General features: G+C 39.6%; 1 protein-coding gene across 1 annotated transcript; it reads right to left on the bottom strand.

Annotated features, from left to right (window-relative positions):
• Window positions 1-12,978: 12,978 nt before the first annotated feature.
• Window positions 12,979-15,866, bottom strand: LOC118742006. Its single transcript, XM_036473972.1, has 2 exons — window positions 15,237-15,866; window positions 12,979-15,078 (listed from the first exon to the last, which is right to left on the bottom strand). The coding sequence occupies exons 1-2, from the start codon at window positions 15,864-15,866 to the stop codon at window positions 12,979-12,981; spliced, it is 2,730 nt and encodes a 909-aa protein (XP_036329865.1).
• Window positions 15,867-19,502: the final 3,636 nt, after the last annotated feature.

Here is a 19,502-nt window from a genome sequence, read left to right as displayed (position 1 = left end):
ATATCCATTGAGCGTGAAATAGTTCCTCGCTCTCCTTTCTCAACTTTAGAAGAAATTAATAACCTTGAAAAAAACTTAAGAACGAAGAAGTATTTAAAAAATTTGTAAGTGTAGTTTTTATGTATTTTCCTAAAAGAATCGGCCCTATCGCGAATTTCACATGAACAAATATTCCCAAAAATTATGAAGTAAAACAAAAACAATTTTTCCCAATTTGTTTTTGTTTTGCATGTCAAATTATGGGAACGATTTATTCACATGGAATTGGCGATAGGGCTGAATGTTTCATTTCTCAATACAATTTATTACAAGCAGACACTTAATTTAATTTTGAATTTCCAATGATTGCATTAATATATATTTGTTTTAATATACCCATATTTGTATTCAGGTTCATGAAATTTGCACCAATGGAGAGAAGTCGTACGATAAATTTATAAGAAGCTCGTGGCGGTCATTGTTTGAAGACACGTTAGCGCAGCAGTTTTCATGGCGTGGGACAGGGGCAAAAAAATGCATAAGAGGGATGAATTTGGCCTTGGCAATTCGAAGTAAGTCGAACAGCTGTATCGAATAGTCATTTAATTTCTTTTAACATTTTATTCAGATGCGTTTACAAAAAAGTTTGCGTTGGAGGAGAGCGAATTTGACAAAGTAAGTCAAAAATTTTTTCAGTACGCACATGACCGAGTCTGCAAAATTTACAAGTACCAGGAAAAAAAACAACGGATTCAAAATGATGTTCACGAATAAATAGTTTTAATAACATGTTCAAGTTATAATTTTTAAGTAATGAATATTTATTATTTTAATATTTAAATTGTTTTAAAACTTGATAAAACTGAACACCCTATTAAATATAGAACAACTGTTAAAATTTTAAAAGCACTCTTCTTATATGGGAATCAACTGGAATGGAATAGCTCTAATTATCGTTTTCATTAATTTTTCGATAGAGAAACGGGTCGAAATATCTTTCGTTTTCGCTACTTTCTCGATAATCGAAAAGATCGAAAACATTGCCGTTTTCATTAATTTCTCGATAGAGAAACGGGTCGAAATATCTTTCGTTTTCGCTACTTTCTCGATAATAGACCAGATCGAAAACATTGCCGCTTTCATTAGTTTCTCGATAGCAAAACGGATCGCAATAACTTCCGCCTGAGATACGTTTCCACTATCGAAAACACTTCGAAAAACCATTTGAAAACGCATGTCGAGAACGAGAGCTCTGCTGCCACAAACTGAGCGACAGGTAATACTTTTACGATACTTTTTCGGAACCCGTTCTCAATAGTTTTGTAAGTGAAAGTGTTGCTAAAATATCTAAAACGGATGCATTCTCGTGTACGTTGGTCGGGTGGGTGTTTTCAATTTGAAATTAACTTTGTTTGAATGATTGCAAGAAATGTACGTTTACATACCTTTAGCTGTAGCTGAGTTTGCAGAGGTGCTCGCTGTTATTTCTTAGATTCCAGACTGTCCCAAGATGTTGAAATGTTAACACAAATTTTAGTTTTGTATTACCAAGCTATGAAAAAGCATCTGTGAAGCACAGAATAGAAGCGTATTTGAACGAAAAAGCCGCTGAACACATATCTATGTAAAGTAAACAAGCCCCCCGCTGCATCCCTTATTCGATAGTTCCGAACCATTTCTAAATTCGTCACTTTAGATATAGATTTCTAGCAAAAAAACTGAAAAAATTAGTCTTTTAAGGGTACCACTTTTTCGCCGATTTTCGACTGGTGGGGATCTAGTTCCTATCGAACTAGTTCCTTTTTGGCGATAAAGACCTTGTACGGAACTAGAAATTTGATTCACTAGTCCGCGGTTTCCCTACAGGGAACAAAAGTAGAATACTTACATATGTATACTTATACATACATATATACATACAACAAGATACGAAACTAATAAAATAAGTAAATCATAGCGGCAGTTATTCATTCTACTCGTGCCGTATATTAGCATATCCGTATTGGTTTCGTTGTTGTTGTCGTTTTGGTTCGCTTCCTTGTGGCACTTACTGTTGCTGCTGTTTCTGTTAGCTGGGTGCATTCAGTGTCAACGCTACACTGGACAAAAATAAACATTTCGAGCTCACTCCTACGGATTCTGGCTTACCTACGGGAGTGAAATAGAAGTGAGACCCAAGGTACTTATACCTTAACCTCGAGAAGGCTGAATGGCAGATGATGACATGATTCCACCTCATAATTATCTATACAGCTGTTGTGCCTGTGGCTGATGCATGAGGGAAATTAGTTAATTTTTCATTACATTTATTATATTTCAATCAGAAGTTTTAAAATTTTAAATGTTTATACCAATGATTCCCAAATTCGTCCACGGGAGACTCGACGGGGGTCTATGCTGGTGTGTATACATATGGAGGTTCACGAGTAAAGAACAAACATGTCGTCTTGGTTTTACCCATAAATTAAAAAAAATTAAGGCATTAAGCATAAAATTTCTAATTTTTCGATGTTTTTTGACAGGATGTATTTCGGTGAAAAATGGTCGTATTGAGACATAAAAAGAAGCATTTTGAAGCTTTGACATTCTAATTTTCAGATTTCTAAAAAATTTTACGATAGATAGCGCGAAAAAATAATTTTGAATTTTTTTTTTTTTGACCACGGGCTTGTAAATTTTTTTTTCAGGTAGGCCGGCATATTGATCAGCCTCTTTATTTAGCTTTAATTTTTGTATATTAAAAGCTCCCTTAATTTTTTAAGTAGTGTGTTTTAAGACAGAAAATTCCTCACTGAGAAATAAAACTTCCATCTTCCTCCTCACTACAACTAAATTCAAGATCAATCAATTGTGATTTCCTCGTTTGTGAGTTAAAAAAGAAATAGCGCTGTTCAACTTAATTTATCTTTAAAATAACTCAGTTTTTTCGCCTCAATATTTACCTCACGCTCCCGTGCCACTCCAACTATTAGTCCCCACGTTCTGTCTCTTTTGGTTATATATCTTTCATAACTCAGTAATTTTAATCGTTGATAAACTCATAAAGCAACGGGGCTCTAAATTTGATGGGCCGCTTTCTTGGTTGTTTCTCATAGATGGTTCTAGATTCGCTCTTTTCTCTATTGTCAGTTTCTGAATAAAAAGTTTGGCGCAAAAAGCTTTGAGGTTTTGTTGTTTTAAAAATGTGAGTCATAAATATTTTTCGTATCACTTTAAAACTCGGAGCGATGAAATTAATAGCCCAATTCTGTATCGGTGACACACATTTGTTTACTGACAAATTTAAACTTTTTCATATATTTTTCCGTAATAAAAACTGTGACAAGAATTTGTCACTGATACAGAATAGAGCCGTAAAAGTGATGCCGTTAATACTTATAAACTCTTATGCAAATACTCCTTATGGAAATTCATGAGTGAGCCAAATATGTGAAGAGTTTCCAATTTTTTTACGATTTTTGGATATATTATACAAATGTGGCAGCAGGAGGTCTACAGAAACCCGTAAAATTTGAAAGTGGTCTACGAGAAAAAGAACCTCAGGTTTAGACAGAGACAGATCTATTGGTGCTGGATTCTTAATCTTCCTAGTTTTAAGCCCAGTTCCTGCTACAAGTTTTTTTCCAAGTGTACTGAGCAGTACTTGAAACTCTTCTCATTCATTCAGTTGTGCGAATGTGCCATAATAAACCCATAGAATACTTAAAATTTGGTTAATTACCCCTCAGATCCAGTATATATGCGCCGTGGATAATATGTAAAATAAAGATTATATTACAATGGGTGCTGAAGGGTTTAACGATAACAACAACTACAAAAATAACAACGACAAGAACATTGGACAGCAAAAGTGCGAATGCACGTAGACAGCCAATGCATATTTAAGACAATGAGACACATTCTGCTTCTTCTTTGGCCCCAGCTTTTCAGCGCTGCGTTGGTAGCTCTCTAAACCCCGAGTGTGTGCACTGACATAAATCGGGAGTTGAGCGATGAGCAGATGCAAGCAGCGCAGAAGCATCAGCAGTGAAGAGAAGAGCCCGGACCAAGTGTGGGCCAAAGTCACAGCAACAGCAGCGTTAATATTGCATTTATTATGTTGTTGTTGTTGTTGTTGCATTTGTCACTGACTGCCACTATAGTATATTGCGCATTTATCGCCTCGTAGAAGCCAGGTGAAAAGTCATTAAGCATTTATTGTAATACAAAATATTAAATGCAGCAATAACAACCCTGCAGTGAAAAGCCAAACCAGTTAGAAAAAATACTAGTTCATTAACTAGTATGTGCCTACCAGTTCGACAATTTCGAAGAACTTAGGCGATAAGCGACATCTGCCTTTGAATTGTCAAAAATAAAACGCAATTAATTGCTTTTCTTACAAATGTCGGCTGTGGCGTCAGGTGAAGACTACTGGTTCTGGTTCTGAAATCGCAGGTTCGAGGCCGCTTGGGGGTGGTTAAGAATTTTAAAGTTAAATAAATGTAAGTAAAAATAATTTATTCAATTTATATAAATAAATAACAAATTTGAAAATCTAATTGCATTGCAAAAAAACATTTGGGAAGAAATGCTATTGCTATAAAAACAAAGAAATTTAACAAAAATATTTTTTTATTAAATTTAAAAATAACAATAAACAGCATAAACAAAAAAATAAATTTATAAAAAATAAAAATAAAATAAAAAAATAGAAAATAAAAAAATTTTCCCTGCGCCACGATTTGAACCTGGGACCTCAGGCTTACCACGCGAGTGCTTTGCTCTGTCGGCCATTGTGACTGCTGGAGCGTCGCGAGCAAAAATGCACATTTATGCTTTTCACGGGGTATGAATTGGCAGACTATCTTATCAACTGGTATGATCCTTCTAGTATTTATACTAGTAGATGCTGATGCATAGCCTGACAATTGACATCTCGTAGGACATCGCAATGTTAAAAATACCAGTCGCTAACATTGAAAAAGGATAGAACGTGAACTAGTTGGGCTGAAACGCAAACCGGTAGAATTCTAGTTTACAACTAGTAGCTTTCCCTGCAGGGAACAGCCAGCCGTAGAACTTTCAAACTGGCTTGCTGGATGTTGAGGAGTGAAGCAGCCTTCTGTAAAAATTCTCATACAGTATGTACATTAGGGTGGTTCTCAAAATCAAATGAAAGATTTTGTTCAGTCTCGCTCCCGCAATCGGCAATACCACGGTCATAGATATCACATATAAATTTTGGTCCCGATTGGAGTCGGTTAAGGCGTGTCGCAAGGGGGTCAAAGGCTGGATATTTTTTTTTTCATTTACTACCCAAAATCGATACTAATAAAGACGAGGATATCGCATATATGTAAATTTTGGTCCCGATTGTGGTCGGTTAAGACGTCTTCATAGGGTAATCGGAACTTTGACCCCTGTGCGACACGCCCTAATCGACTTCAAATCAGGTCTAAAATTTATAGGAGATACATGGGGACATAGGGGTTGAGTCTTAGGACAACTGCTGCAAAAATTTGCATCCTACATTTACGGACCACCCTAATACATACATATCTCTATAAAAATCTTCATATATTTGCATTTGCATACCAGCACATCCGCCTGTGTTTATTAGCTCCTCTTACCCTGCTTAGCTAACCTTGCCCTGCATTTCGCCATGCCTTGCCTCAACATGACTTGGCAACGTCTTCGCTGGGCTTGACCAACTCTAATGTTTTACTGGAATAGCGTTTAGTCGTTAAAATGTTTTACGAGTGTCAGAAGTCACGCCTAGTTATGAGTTATCAAATCTTCATTTAAGCCATTTATGCGTGCGTATGCAGACGTCAAGTTTGCGAAATTGGGCAGCAGCTGGTCAGACGTGCAGACAAGCAGCAGCTGGACGAAATGTCGAAGATCGCAGCGTAAGCTACCAGAAGAGCCAACCCAGCCAGCTTCTCTGGTGAGTGAGTGAGTGAGTGATTCAGTCAGTTACAAAAGTGTTGACTTAACGCTTTAAAATTTGAACAAACTGTGAACAGACAGACTGTATACGCGCCCAGTCAGTTGATGATCAATCGCAGATCATTTGGTGAAGATCATGCGCTGGGTGATCGGCGCAGAGCTCAGCTGTAACTTTGGTGGGGCTGAAACTTTAAAAACCCAGAGCTTATACTCACATGCATACATACTTATTGTGTATGCACATTTACATAAATTCAACGCACCAAGCGAAATATGCAACCAAGCACTGCCGTTTGACGATCATTAATATTGAACTTTGCTCAAGCTCTCATTCTGCTTGTTCTTATTCTTTTAGCACTTGCCTACTCTTCAAAGGGTGTTGATGTGTTTGTTATTTATGTGCATTTATACTACATATTTATTGTTGTTGTTTTAGCACAATTTTAATTTCTTAATATTTTTTGCATTTTTTCCTTTATCATCTTCTTCCGGTGATCACTGCTTTGTTGTAGTTGTACTACTTACAAACAGGAAAGCCGCAACGAATTATTATGAGCCATAAATTTATTTCAACACATTTCAGTGATGAGAAATACTATTAAAAGAAGCCTTTATAAATGCAAGCCTGAATGCATTTTAGTGAGTTTTGGTATTAAGTGAGAAAGAAGAGTTTTTCGCAGAAAATATGAAATACTTGTGTATTCGATTTAGGGCCGTTTTTACAGTGACGAGTTAACTCTCATTCGGCAATTAATTACAGATGTTCAGTACTAAAATTTAATGTTAACTGCCAGATTTGAATTAAGCCCCCACCGTGCAAACGGCACTTTGAGGATGTAATGCCACAAACATTTTTTAACTAAATCAGCCGTTTCGGTATGAAGAGCAACTCATCTTTCGTAGATAGTCTGAATCAACTTATATGTATGTATGTATGAATATAATTTTAGTTTCATATCAATTCCAAATAGTTAACTAAATAACTAAGTTACGTTTGATCAAATATAATCGTAACTTGGAGAAAAAGCTTTCTTGAACTGGGGCTTTTAAACCGATGCCTCTCCAAACATATTTTCGAAATAAAGCATTCCTAACCCCTCGTTTGATATTATGGTTAATTTAGCTTGTTAAACTGATTTGAATTTCCCAACAGATGGCAACCCTCTTCAAAAATATTTTTAGAAACAAAGCTTGACCCCCGTAATAAAAGGTCTAACTTGACTTGTTTATTAAATTGATTTTGGATTTCTAAAAAGGTGGCAAGCCTCTTCAAGAATATTTTCGAAACCAATCCCTCTTAAACTTAACTTAAGCAGGTGGCAACCCTCTTCAAAAATATTTTTAGAAACAAAGCTTGACACCCGTAATAAAAGGTCTAATTTGACTTGTTTATTAAACTGATTTTGAATTTCTACAAAGGTGGAGTATTTTAGAAACCAATCCCTCTTAAACTACTTTCGTTGGACCCATATAAAAATACATTTGATTTTACTTGTTTATTAAATTGATTTTGAATTTCCATACAGGTGGCAACCCTCTTCAAAAATATTTTTAGAAACAAAGCTTGGCACCCGTAATAAAAGGTTTAATTTGACTAATAATTAAATTGATTTCGAACTTCTTAACAGGTAAATATTTTCGAAATAAAACTTTCTCAAATTTGATTTAACTATTAAATATTTTTAGCTATTTTGGAGAATCGTTACTAGTCCTTGCCACATTAGAATACAAAATTCTGATAGCTGGTGGGCGTGGCCGTTCGCCATTTTTTACCAGTTTTCATACTTTTTGTTTTTCCTTAGTCCTTTCTTTCCTTTTCCTGCAATTTTATTGGGATCTGCTAGTGTATAGCGTTCAGTCTATGTAAGAGCGAAGACATGGACGCAATCGGACATAGCTGCTCAGGAAGAAGTCCTTAAAGCCTGTTAGTAGACATGTTTATCGGATGTTTCGTTGTGGTTACAGAGTTCTCCAACGATTTCTTTATGTGGGCATACAAATTGATTAGACTTCAAATCATCTGTAAGTCAAGGCGACATTTTGACATACTGAGGTTAGTCATGGGCCTAATGTTCAATTTAACAAACGTATAAGGAGATCCATTTTCCTAATATACGGGAGTTCAGGACACTTAGCAATGATTTGTGGTCCACTTATTGAAAGACTTTAACTTTTTATGGGAAACCTTCGAAACTCTTTTTTCTTTATCTTTAGATTACTTACTATCCCACTCAATAACTGGCATAACATTGTCAGCCAACTATTTACGGCAAGTGACCACCGCAAAAGCCATAGTATTGTCAATACTGGTGCCACAAAGTTCTTGCACCACAATACGAACGCCGATATGCAGTTCTACTAGATGACTTGTCGTTGATATGCAAACGCTTAGACATGATTACCGTACCTATAATAATATCCCAACGGTTTTTACCCTCCATTCCCGCCCATCCGCACGAGGGGCGCAGTCCGCATGACGTACGGAACCAATATTTTAAATTTTTTGTGCCGAGTCACGATAGGCAGGAGTTTGTTAAGTGTTGAGATCTAAAACTGTTCAGCTACAGAACTAAATTCATCAGCTGATTTTATGTATTTATGTCAATAATTCACTTATTGAGAGAGGAGAGTATCGCTTTCTTAATGCTGAAAAGCGGATCTGATATATCAAACGTGCTGGAATGAGAGTTAAAATCCTGGCATAAGCAACGGAGTGGGTCATGCAATTCAAAATTGGTTTTACAAGCTTTCAGAAATATGGGACAAAAGTGTCTTGATACGCGTGAGGGAACATTAAAGCTTACATCAGCCAGAAGAGACGGACTTGAAATTGAGCCTGTCAGTAATTTAACCATAAAAATTATACCAAGCATTTCCCTGCGACTGGCAAGTGTAGGAAGATTAATAAGTTTTAAGCGACTCGTATAAGGTGGAAGACTATATTGAGAATCCCATCGGAAATTTCTTAAAGCAAAAAGTAGGAATTGTTTTTGAATTGATTCTATCTTGTCTGAGTAAATTTGATACCTTGGATTCCAAACCACCGAGCCGTATTCCAGAATCGGCCTAACTAATGTTGTAAACAGGGTTTTAGTGATATAAGGGTCACTAAATTCTTTTGACCATCGCTTCACAAATGCAAGTACACCTTTAGCCTTGTTGACTGTCACATTAATGTGAAGATTAAAATTAAGCTTAGGATCCAATGTGATACCAAGGTCCACAAAATTGTATACCTGTTCCAGGTTATGGTTACCTATTATATAAGAAACTGGCAGAACAGCTCTTCGCGAGAAGCACATTACTTTACATTTCTTAAGATTTAGAGGCATAAGATCTACTTTACACCAGTAAGCCATGCTGTTTAAGTCTGATTGTAGCAAAGACCTTTCTTCAATTGAAACGTACGATTTATAAAGTTTTACATCATCTGCATACATTAAAATTTTGGAGAATTTTATATCTGTAGAAATATCGTTTATAAAAAGCAAGAACAGAATCGGGCCTAGGTGGTTACCCTGAGGGACTCCTGAAGTAACATCAATGACGTCAGAGATAGTATTTCTAAACAATACCCTTTGTGATCTATCATAGAGGTATGAAGAGATCCAACGTAGAAAATTAGGTGGAAGACCAAGAAGATCAAGTTTATAGATGAGCAACGAGCTTTGTCAAATGCTTTACTGAAATCAGTATATATAACATCAACAGTTTTGCTCTCACTAAATGCTTTTGAGATATAGGATGTTAATTCAAGTAAATTTGTAGAAGTTGATTTGCCCTTGCAAAATCCATGTTGACTGTATGAAATGCTTGAAGTGATAGAATGCGTCAACCGATTTGTTATAATTGCTTCAAATAATTTAGGAATTGCAGAAAGCTTAGCTATGCTCCGGTAGTTCTCCACTGAAGACCTGCTACCGCTTTTATGTAAGGGGGTTATGAACGATTCCTTCCATACAGTTGGAAAAACGCCCTCTTTAAGAGACAAATTAAATAAGGCTGTTAACGGCTCATAGAGATAATCAGCACAATTTCTAAGAAAACAAGTGGGGATCAGGTACCTAGAGACCGATAAAACGAACGCACCCAATCCAGTCACGGCGACTACGCTTACACTAACTGCAGTTCTTTTAAATGCGTGAGTGCCATTTTTCAAATTTTCATTTTTCTAATTTTTTGCATATTGCCAGCTTTTTCGTTTTCTTGTTTTGTTTTCACGTAATACGAGTATGTAAGTAGTACCTACGCATGCGTAAGACGGACGCCAACATTTCGCCTTGGCACATTATTAATAAAATGCAAATTCATTTTCGCAATATTACTTTTGCAGCTTTTACTTGCGCTGAATATTTATTGAATACGCACACTTGTATGTATGTGAAGAGGGAAGAACATGTAATTTGTTGCTACCATTGTACGACATGTACGTGCTTGGTCAGCGTCAAGTCAATCAAAATGAGAAATGTGAAATTTCTATTCTGCAAAAATTCTATTATTTCTGTTTCGTTGCAAGCTTTTTTGCAACGCCCGAACCCAATTAAAAGTCAGGAATTTTGCTTTCCAGCAGTATAAAATATATTAACTTCAAAATTGTATAGAAATTCGCGTCCGTCGCGTTCAACTTATTGGTACATACAATTTCTCCGTTCTTCTCCTATTTCCATTTTGACATTTCTATTAACCCTACAGTAAGCATGTAAGCTTCATACGTAAAAAACACAACATGCCGGCCTCCTTGATGTACCGGCAGGTCATCAACCATTAATTTCATCTTGATGCAACCATTCTTCGTACGCACTTCAGCAACACGCACGGCGCCAGCTTCATCTGGTACGACCCGCTCAACACGGCCCATCATCCAATGCTTTGGCGGAGCGTTGTCTTCAGCTACTAACACCAAGTCACCTACTGCCAAATTACGTTGCGGTTTAATCCACTTCGCCTTGCGTTGCATATCCTGCAGGTATTCTTTGCTCCATCGAGCCCAGAAATGCTGCTTCATGACTGTCAGACGTTGCCATTGATCTCTAAGACTGAACTTTGCTGGTTCTAGTAGTGGTTCTGCTAATACATCCGGTGTGCTACCAACCAGAAAATGCGCTGGTGTTAGCACTTCTTCGTCATTAGGATCGGCCGAACAGGTGCACAACGGCCGCGAATTCAAAATCGCCTCGATTTCTGTGGTTATTGTGCACAACTCTTCGAACGTAAAGTGTGCATTACCCAACGTACGCGTAAGGTGGTATTTAGCCGATTTCACCGCCGCCTCCCACAGCCCGACAAAATGTGGGGAGCGCGGCGGTATATGGTGCCATGCAATGCCCTTTACTGCGCAGAACTCGCTTATCTTGTGCTGCTGTTGTTGGGAGAAGAACATCTGTTTCCACTCTTGCATTTCTCTCCGAGCACCCACAAAGTTAGTGCCGTTGTCACAGTAAAGGTGGTGACATAAGCCTCTTCGCGCCACAAACCGCTTGAGCGCTGCCATAAACGCCTTTGTACTGAGGTCGGATACCACCTCAATATGTACCGCCTTGGTTGAAAAACAAACCATGATCGCCAAATAGCTTTTCACAGTGCGTGCTCCTCGAAGTCGGACGGTGGTGAGAATAGGTCCACAAAAGTCAACACCAGTGGAGTAAAACGGCCTTGTTACCGCTACGCGTCTTGCTGGCAAATGCCCCATAATTTGTTCACAAAGTTTGGGCCTGGAATGAAAGCAAAGCAAACATTGGGTGGTTACCTGTCTTACCAGCCTTCTCGCATTCACGACCCAGCACTGTTGCCTCAATAACGACATCAACGCTTGCGTACCCACATGCATGTTGGTTTCGTGCAGATGTCGTATATAAGTCCGCACAATTAGACTTCCAGGGGGCAACACAATTGGAAACTTCGCCTCATATGGTAGTTGCGATCTGGCGAGCCGGCCTCCGACGCGCATCATGGAAACTCCAAAGCTTGAAGCCAGGAACACACTAAGGTTTTTTAATTTGCTGGCGGGAGGTAATTCTTTGCCTCGCGCTAATAGTTTGATCTCCACTTCAAAGTATTCCTGTTGTATGCAGTACATGATGCGCACCCACGCTTCTCTCAACAGCTCCGCTGTCAGCATCGGTTCATCACCGCTGGTAACCAAGGTCTCGCGATTGGTTTTGCGCCGAAAGAAGTACAACAGATATGCCACTTTTCGCTGTATCTGCCCAAAATTACTATGCGACTCCAACCACCGCAGCACCTGATTTTTTCGATGCTCGATGGGTAGTGCCACTGCTCTCCTTTGTTCTATGTTTATTTCAGATGCGTCGCTCCGAAATCTGTTCGGTGGCCATTTGTCACACGTTTGCCTCAAAAACGCTGGGCCAGTAAACCAACAAGTCTCGATTAGCTCATCTGCATATGCGCCGCGAGATATAACATCCGCTGGGTTACTCTTGGTTGGAACATGCCTCCATAGTGCATTTTCGTCCACTCTTGAATTGTTGCCACTCTGTTCGCAACGAAAATTGACCACTCCGTTGGATGCTTACTTAACCAATTTAGTACGATTTCGCTATCTGTCCACAAATAAATTGCATTCAATGAAACGACCAAGTTTTCTTGGGTTTTGGTTAATAACTTGGCCAATAATTCAGCTCCAAGTAATTCCAATCGTGGTAGCGACTTAGTTCTTAATGATGCCACTCTGGACTTGGCGCTCCACAGCGCCACCGTAACCTCGTCCAGCTCATTGACGGTGCGAATGTACACGCATGCCCCATAAGCCCGCAGCGACGCATCACAAAATGCGTGTAATTCGACTCGGGCAGGACCATTTTTCGCCAAAATATATCGTGGTACTCGTATATCTTTGACCAAAGGCAGTTTCTCGCGAAATCTGATCCACTGAGCGTTATCCTCCAATGGTAGGGATTCATCCCAATGCACCTTTATAATCCACAGATTTTGCAAAAAGATCTTAGCCTTTACGATTATGGGGTTTATTAGACCGAGAGGATCAAACAGACTCGCAATCTCCGCCAGCACAATCCGTTTTGTCACCGGTTTATCCATTTTTAGCTCCGGTCAATCATAACGAAACACATCGGAAGTGGGCTCCCATATAATACCGAGAGTTTTGATGATTTCGGCATCGTTCATACGCAGTGGCTTCTCTTGATCATCCGATGGCACTTTCTTCAAAAATTCACTATTATTCGAGTACCATTTACGTAGCTCAAACCCTGCAGAACTTAAAATCTCGCTGACCTCCGAGTAAATTTGTTGTAGCTGCTCATCGGAGTCTGCACCTGATATCAGATCGTCCATATACAAATCTGATAAAACCTTGTTTGCACCATATGGAAACTTCTCTGCGCACTGTTCACCAAGTGCCTTTACACATCTTGTCGCCAGATATGGCGCGGACGCCGTTCCGTACGTGATCGTCAATAAGCGATATACTTCAATATCTTCATTTGGGGTTGGCCGCCACAATATACATTGATAAAATGAATCCTCTTCACTCACCCAGGCTTGCAGATACATTTTCGTCACATCCGCTGTTATCGCATACTTATAGCATCGAAAGCGCAACACGATCGCTAGCAAGTCATCTTGTAGAATGGGACCTTTGCACATTACATCATTCAAAGAGAGCCCCGATGAGGTCTTACAACTGCAGTCAAACACTACCCACAGTTTAGTACTTGTAGATTCTGGCCGTAACACAAACGTATGCGGTGCAAGGTACTTTACCTTTTCCCTGGAATCCCTTGGTACCAGTGCCATATGCCCCAACGCCAAATATTCCTCTATGAATGCATTATACATTTTTTCGATTACTGGATTATTCCTTAGTCTCTTTTCAAGGAGCAAGAATTGCCGTAATGCCGCTTGATTTGAGGCGCCTAGCTCAGCGACATTTTCTTTAAATGGAATCCTTACCACGAAGCGCCCAGTGTGATCACGTCTAGATTCTTTGATAAAAATCTCTTCACACAGTGCCTCGTCCGCTGTTGGAAACAGTGTTTTTGCATCAACCTGTTCCATCAGCCAAAATTTCTCTACAAGGGCCGTCAGTTCCTCTTGAACACCTGGTTGCTTGGATGATGTCATCATTAAGCTGCTCCTAAGCCTCTCGTTGGAGTCGGCTCGATTTGTCACACCTGACACGACCCAACCCAGCACAGTTTTCTGCAATCGCGGGAGATTCGCTTTCAGCGTAATTCGGCCAACCGATAATAAGTCCCAAAAGATTTCTGCGCCTAACAGTACGTCTATACGGCCAGGCTTGTTGAAATTCGGATCTGCCAATGATATGTTACTAGGGATGCCCCAATCATCTGCATTCATAAATTGATCTGGCTTAAACGACGTTATTTTTGGCAACACATAAAACTCAAGTGATGTCTCGTAACCACCAATCCTTGATTTGACGCTTGCCTGCACTTTTCTTGTAATATTTGTGCCACTGTCTGCAATGCTGTGCGCAGTCATGATGCATGAAGTCCATTTAAGCTTTAGTCTCTGCATAAGCGGTTCGCACATCAAATTTAGTTGGGTCGCTGAATCCAAAAGCGCACGAGCTTGGATTTCCGGTCCATTTCTCCCCTTGATACCAATTACCGCCGTTGCCAAAATAACATCCGCGCCTTCATTTTGCATCGTAGCATGCACAGCAACTTGACTTACCGTAGCAGCTTGCGTCGTGCCTGGTGCGTCGATCGTCTTCACCTCTACCTTGTTTTTATGCAGCATTTTATGGTGGTCACCACCGCACTCTATACACCGTTTCGCTTGACAGCTACTGGCCTTATGCCCACTTTGCAAACACACGAAACACAGCCTCAAATGTCGTGCCGTTTTGCGCCTCTGCGGAACCTTCTGAGCCTCAAATTTACGGCAGCTTTCTACGTTGTGCCCGTCCTTTCGACAAACTTCGCATCCACCTTTCTCTATAGCCAAAACGTTTTTTTTACAACCAACCGCCTTGCGATTATCTTTGCGACTAGCTTTGCTTCCATCGTCCTCGTTCTCGCCACAGCGTGCCGTTCTTGTCTCTCGAGCCTCCATATTTTCACATCTCTTAGTCAACACTGCAGAGCATTCATCCCAAGTGGATAGCCTTGTATAGTCGATAGATTCCTCCCACTTTGCCAAGGATTCCTCGTCGTTCTTTCGTTGCTACAAGATAGATGATCATAGCATTAGTTATGTCTTTATAATTACCAAACGACAGCATCGCGTTTAAATGAGTGTTCACTGAGTCAATCAATTCCCGCAAATCGCCCGAGCTCGACACCTTTTTCCCAGAAAATAACGCCGCAATATGTTCCTCTAACATTAAATTTTTTTTTATCGAAGTTACTCCTCAGCCGGTCAAGCGCCTTCTTATAATTTAAACTGGTAATCTCGAATTCATCAATGGCATGAAGTGCTCGTGCGGATAAATTATCTTTAAGAATTACAAACCGCTCGCAATCGTCCAAGGTTTCATCTTGATTCACCATCTTATGGAAAATCGCCATAAATTTCGGAAACTCCGAGTATTTTCCATCGAATGTTGGTAGTTTTATATGACGCCTCATTGACGATTGCGGAATCGCCGCCGTTGTAAGGTTAAGCGCACTTGCCTCGGCATCAACCCGACTTGCAGCCAGCTTTTCTTTTATTTTCGCCTTAGCTGCAACGTAAATATCCTCGATGTCTGCCATTGCCTTCTCGTGGGACTCACATGCAGTTGGAGTACACAGTCGAAGTATGCTGGTACTAATCGACAATGCCTGCTTGAAGTAGGCTTCCAAAATATCTAACCTGCAACCCAGCTCCTCGATAGGAACATTCTTCTTGCTGACCGCTGTTTTAATTCGAGTTATATTTCCCTTGGTCGACGAGCGCAATTGTTTATACTCCGACAATTTTTCAGCTTTGGTCAGATCAACCTGTTGCTCCATTTCATCTTCATTACCCATATTTCTTTGTTACTTTGCAAGAATTACTCCAAAAAATTTTAAGAAATATTCGGCTCTTGTCGTCTTTTTTTGCAATTTAACTCTTTTTTTTCCAAGTGTAAATTAAGATGCGCTCGATCATACGATCCAACAATAGGAAACTGCCGTTGCTAAATCTTTTGTTTCTTGTTTTCTAGTTCTTTCGATTACCGCTGACTGAGAACTTCTCTGTCTGCGTCGACGCTTCGCTGCCAACCTCAACTCCAACACGTTCACGTGTTCGTCGTATGCACCGCTTTTAATAAACTGAAGCTGCTGACGTTCCTTCGTTGTTGTTGCTCGAAGAATTTGCAATCGAATTCTACGTACATAGTACATGCATATGTACCACCAATAAGTTCTTGTTCACGCGTTAACTTACGAAGTTTGCTTCCTATGACGATTTGAATTTCCTCGCCAGAATCCTGGTCACGGCACCAATGTTTCGTTGCAAGCTTTTTTGCAACGCCCGAGCCCAATTAAAAGTCAGGAATTTTGCTTTCCAGCAGTATAAAATATATTAACTTCAAAATTGTATAGAAATTCGCGTCCGTCGCGTTCAACTTATTAGTACATACAATTTCTCCGTTCTTCTCCTATTTCCATTTTGACATTTCTATTAACCCTACAGTAAGCATGTAAGCTTCATACGTAAAAAACACAACAATTTCGCTTAATCTTTTTATTTTATTTATGTGAGTATGTAGTTCTATTTGTGCGAACTCGTAGACAATGCTTAGAGTATTTGCCAAAAGTGCCAATCATCTACAAAAACTACAATGTAAACAGCGCCCCTCCGTCCGTCCGTCCGTCTCTGTTTTTGGTGGCACCAACCTTGGCGGCAATAGGCTCGATTGCTATGTGCGTAAAATTCGCAATATGATATTGCAAATATGTACTTGCAAGAATTTATAGCGGCTGCATATGTGGAGTTATTGATCGACGCTCTGCTTCACAGAATTGTGTTATTACCCTGCAGTGAAAAATTATCAATTGTTAAAACGAACCAACTTATAGTTAGCTTTTTGGCGAGATTTCGATTAATACCTCACTTTTAATTAGCTATGACAAAACCAACTTAAAGTGAATTGTAAAGTCGTGCAGGAGTCATGCAGACGCAATCGGGAGTTGGTTTTCTTTAGAAGTTTCTATTAAATATCCTCATACAAAAATTACTTTCAATACACTTTTTTTCTGAACTTCGCAGATTCTTTTTCATATTCAGGACAAATAAAAGGAAGATCGAAATTTAATACTATCATTTTGAAGTTATGTCTGACGGTGTTCGAATATGGGGCCACCCAGAGCAGAATATGTAAACAAATATGAAATGTAATAAAATAAAGTAAATAAATAAGTAAATAAAAAAGTAAAAAAACAAAAAAATATTTTGTTTTTCTTATTGATGTTTTATGTCCAAAAGAAGTTAGTTACAAGTTAGTTGACATGTAATGCAGAGGTATCCAGGTCTGACTTTTTTGCGGCCATCGCCCCACAAAAGTAGTTAGCTTTTTTCGAACAAAATACACAGTTAATAGTTAGCACTAGTGTTCGCGTAAACAGACTAAAGTTAGGTATAAGCTAACGTTACTCCCTGCAGGGTAGGTATTGGAAAATACCAAATGTTTTAGTTCATTTGTTGGAAAAATTATTTCGCTGGTCACAATCGGCATTGATTTCCAAGAAGTAAAAGAAAGTTTAGGATATTAGGTCAAAAAATATGAAGAGTGCAAGCACCATGGCTGTCCAGAGCGAAGCTGTTTTCAAAGATATCAACGTGCTGAAAAATTTATCGGCTATTGGTGCATATGGATGTGAGAATGCCCGCTGGGGACAGCCATTCAAAAATTCTTAAAATAATGAATAATCTGATGAGTAGTGTCTCAAAACGTTTTCCTCTGGTGGATCTGCGGTCTGAGGATTCGTTTATCTAAGTCTTAGCTGTAGCTCTGTAGCTTGAGTACTACATATTTCTTACCACTTAGGACCGTCTCCAATTTGAGGAGCTACATATAAAAGATCGGGTATGATGAGAAATTTATAAGCAAAACGTGATTTTTGCCTTCCGAGCGATGACTCCGCTTTTTAATCGCCTACCGAGCCCAAAGCAGCACCAGTTTGAAAGAGCCATACTTCGCTTTACCATCTGTCCGCAATTTTTATTTGTGCTGATCTTGGATTATAGGTAGAAATAGACTGTACTAATCTGGACGAATGTGAAGGTTTTGCTCAATTCTACGTATTCGCATTTCGGGGATCCCATATTTAGACCTGTCATCGTAGAGACAGTTTCCTTTACTTTTCCTTTGCATTTTCCTGGATTTTACGCACTTTGCAAATCTGCTAAATTTTTTAAGAGCTTCAGTCTTTCACACAGTATCCTCTGTAGTAGTATTTGCATCAGATAAAGTTCACGAGGTTTCAATCTTTAGACCTGCATGCATCAGCCTCAACAGATATTTCCCACCGGCAAAGCCTAGACTTTATTTTGTCCACTCGCGGGTCTTTGTTGTTGTGTTTAAGCCCCTTTAAGTAGTGCTGTTCTCATCTCATCTGGGTGTAGTAGAAGGACGCAAGCATCGTCCATATGCCCGTAAAACGCGTTGATTAATGTTCCTCTGGACATTTCCATTTTCGTTTCTGCAGGAACTAGCCCCGGTATTGAAACCATTTGAATGCTGCTTTATTTTCTAATAGAATTTTTGGGACTGGCATATATTTTTTTTTCTGTTTTCTATCAGTTGACAAGAAGTCTCTCCTCCCTCCTCCTCTGACGGCATTGTTCAATTGTTGCTCGCAATCGTGCAGCGACTCAACAGTCTTCGAGTGGGAAATTCGTCGACTGCAGCTCTTCGACGGCGAACTATAGTCGCCCTGCCTGGCGCACGTTTTTCATTGCAAACTGGCATTGGGGACCTTAGCTACCAAAACGGAATGTTTGCGAGTCGATGTCACCTCTTTGGATGGTGTCCACGTCAATTACACTTGAAGTGTATGTTCCACATACAATATGTTCAATTAAATTTTTCATTCTTTGATCGGAGTTCACCTAAGGTGCTTTGTAAATTCTTCAATGCTGGTGTCTATTACTACTAATGGCGGCGAAATCGATTGATCGACGAAACCATCCCGTTTCTTTAGCGAATCCTAGCAGACCTACCAGTGGACTTTTCCTCAAGCAATGTAGGCTCTCGAATAACTGGTCACCCAGAAATTTGAGGCGTTTTCCACGGAGTGCTCGGAAATCGCAGAGAATGTCGCAGAGAAATCGTTATATAGGGCCCCGAACCTGGCGGCCATATGGGCAATGATCCCTTGTCCCGTTGGTATTCCTTTGAGAAGCCTTAAATTGGCTTTGAGAGCTTTAAAAAACTCCGTGTTCTTCGTTCGTCGAACCGTGGCCAGAGCAAGGCCGATACCGCGCAGGTGTGTAGATTATTAAACCTACGGTTGGCGGCTTCCCTAGTCACTCTTTCAACTTCTGAAGACAGAAATCTCAGAGAAGGTTTTACGATCTAGATAGCTTTACCGAGTCTGATCTCAGATCCCATTCAAGCACACTCGCCCGCTTGCTCGTTACGCGGTACACTGCTATGTCCCGGGACCCAGTACAGATTG

This window comes from Rhagoletis pomonella, unplaced genomic scaffold (genome assembly GCF_013731165.1).
Source record: "Rhagoletis pomonella isolate Grant_MI unplaced genomic scaffold, Rhpom_1.0 Rhpom_scaffold_00006, whole genome shotgun sequence".
Lineage (NCBI taxonomy): Eukaryota > Metazoa > Arthropoda > Insecta > Diptera > Tephritidae > Rhagoletis > Rhagoletis pomonella.
This window is presented reverse-complemented; position numbering and strand designations above follow the sequence as displayed.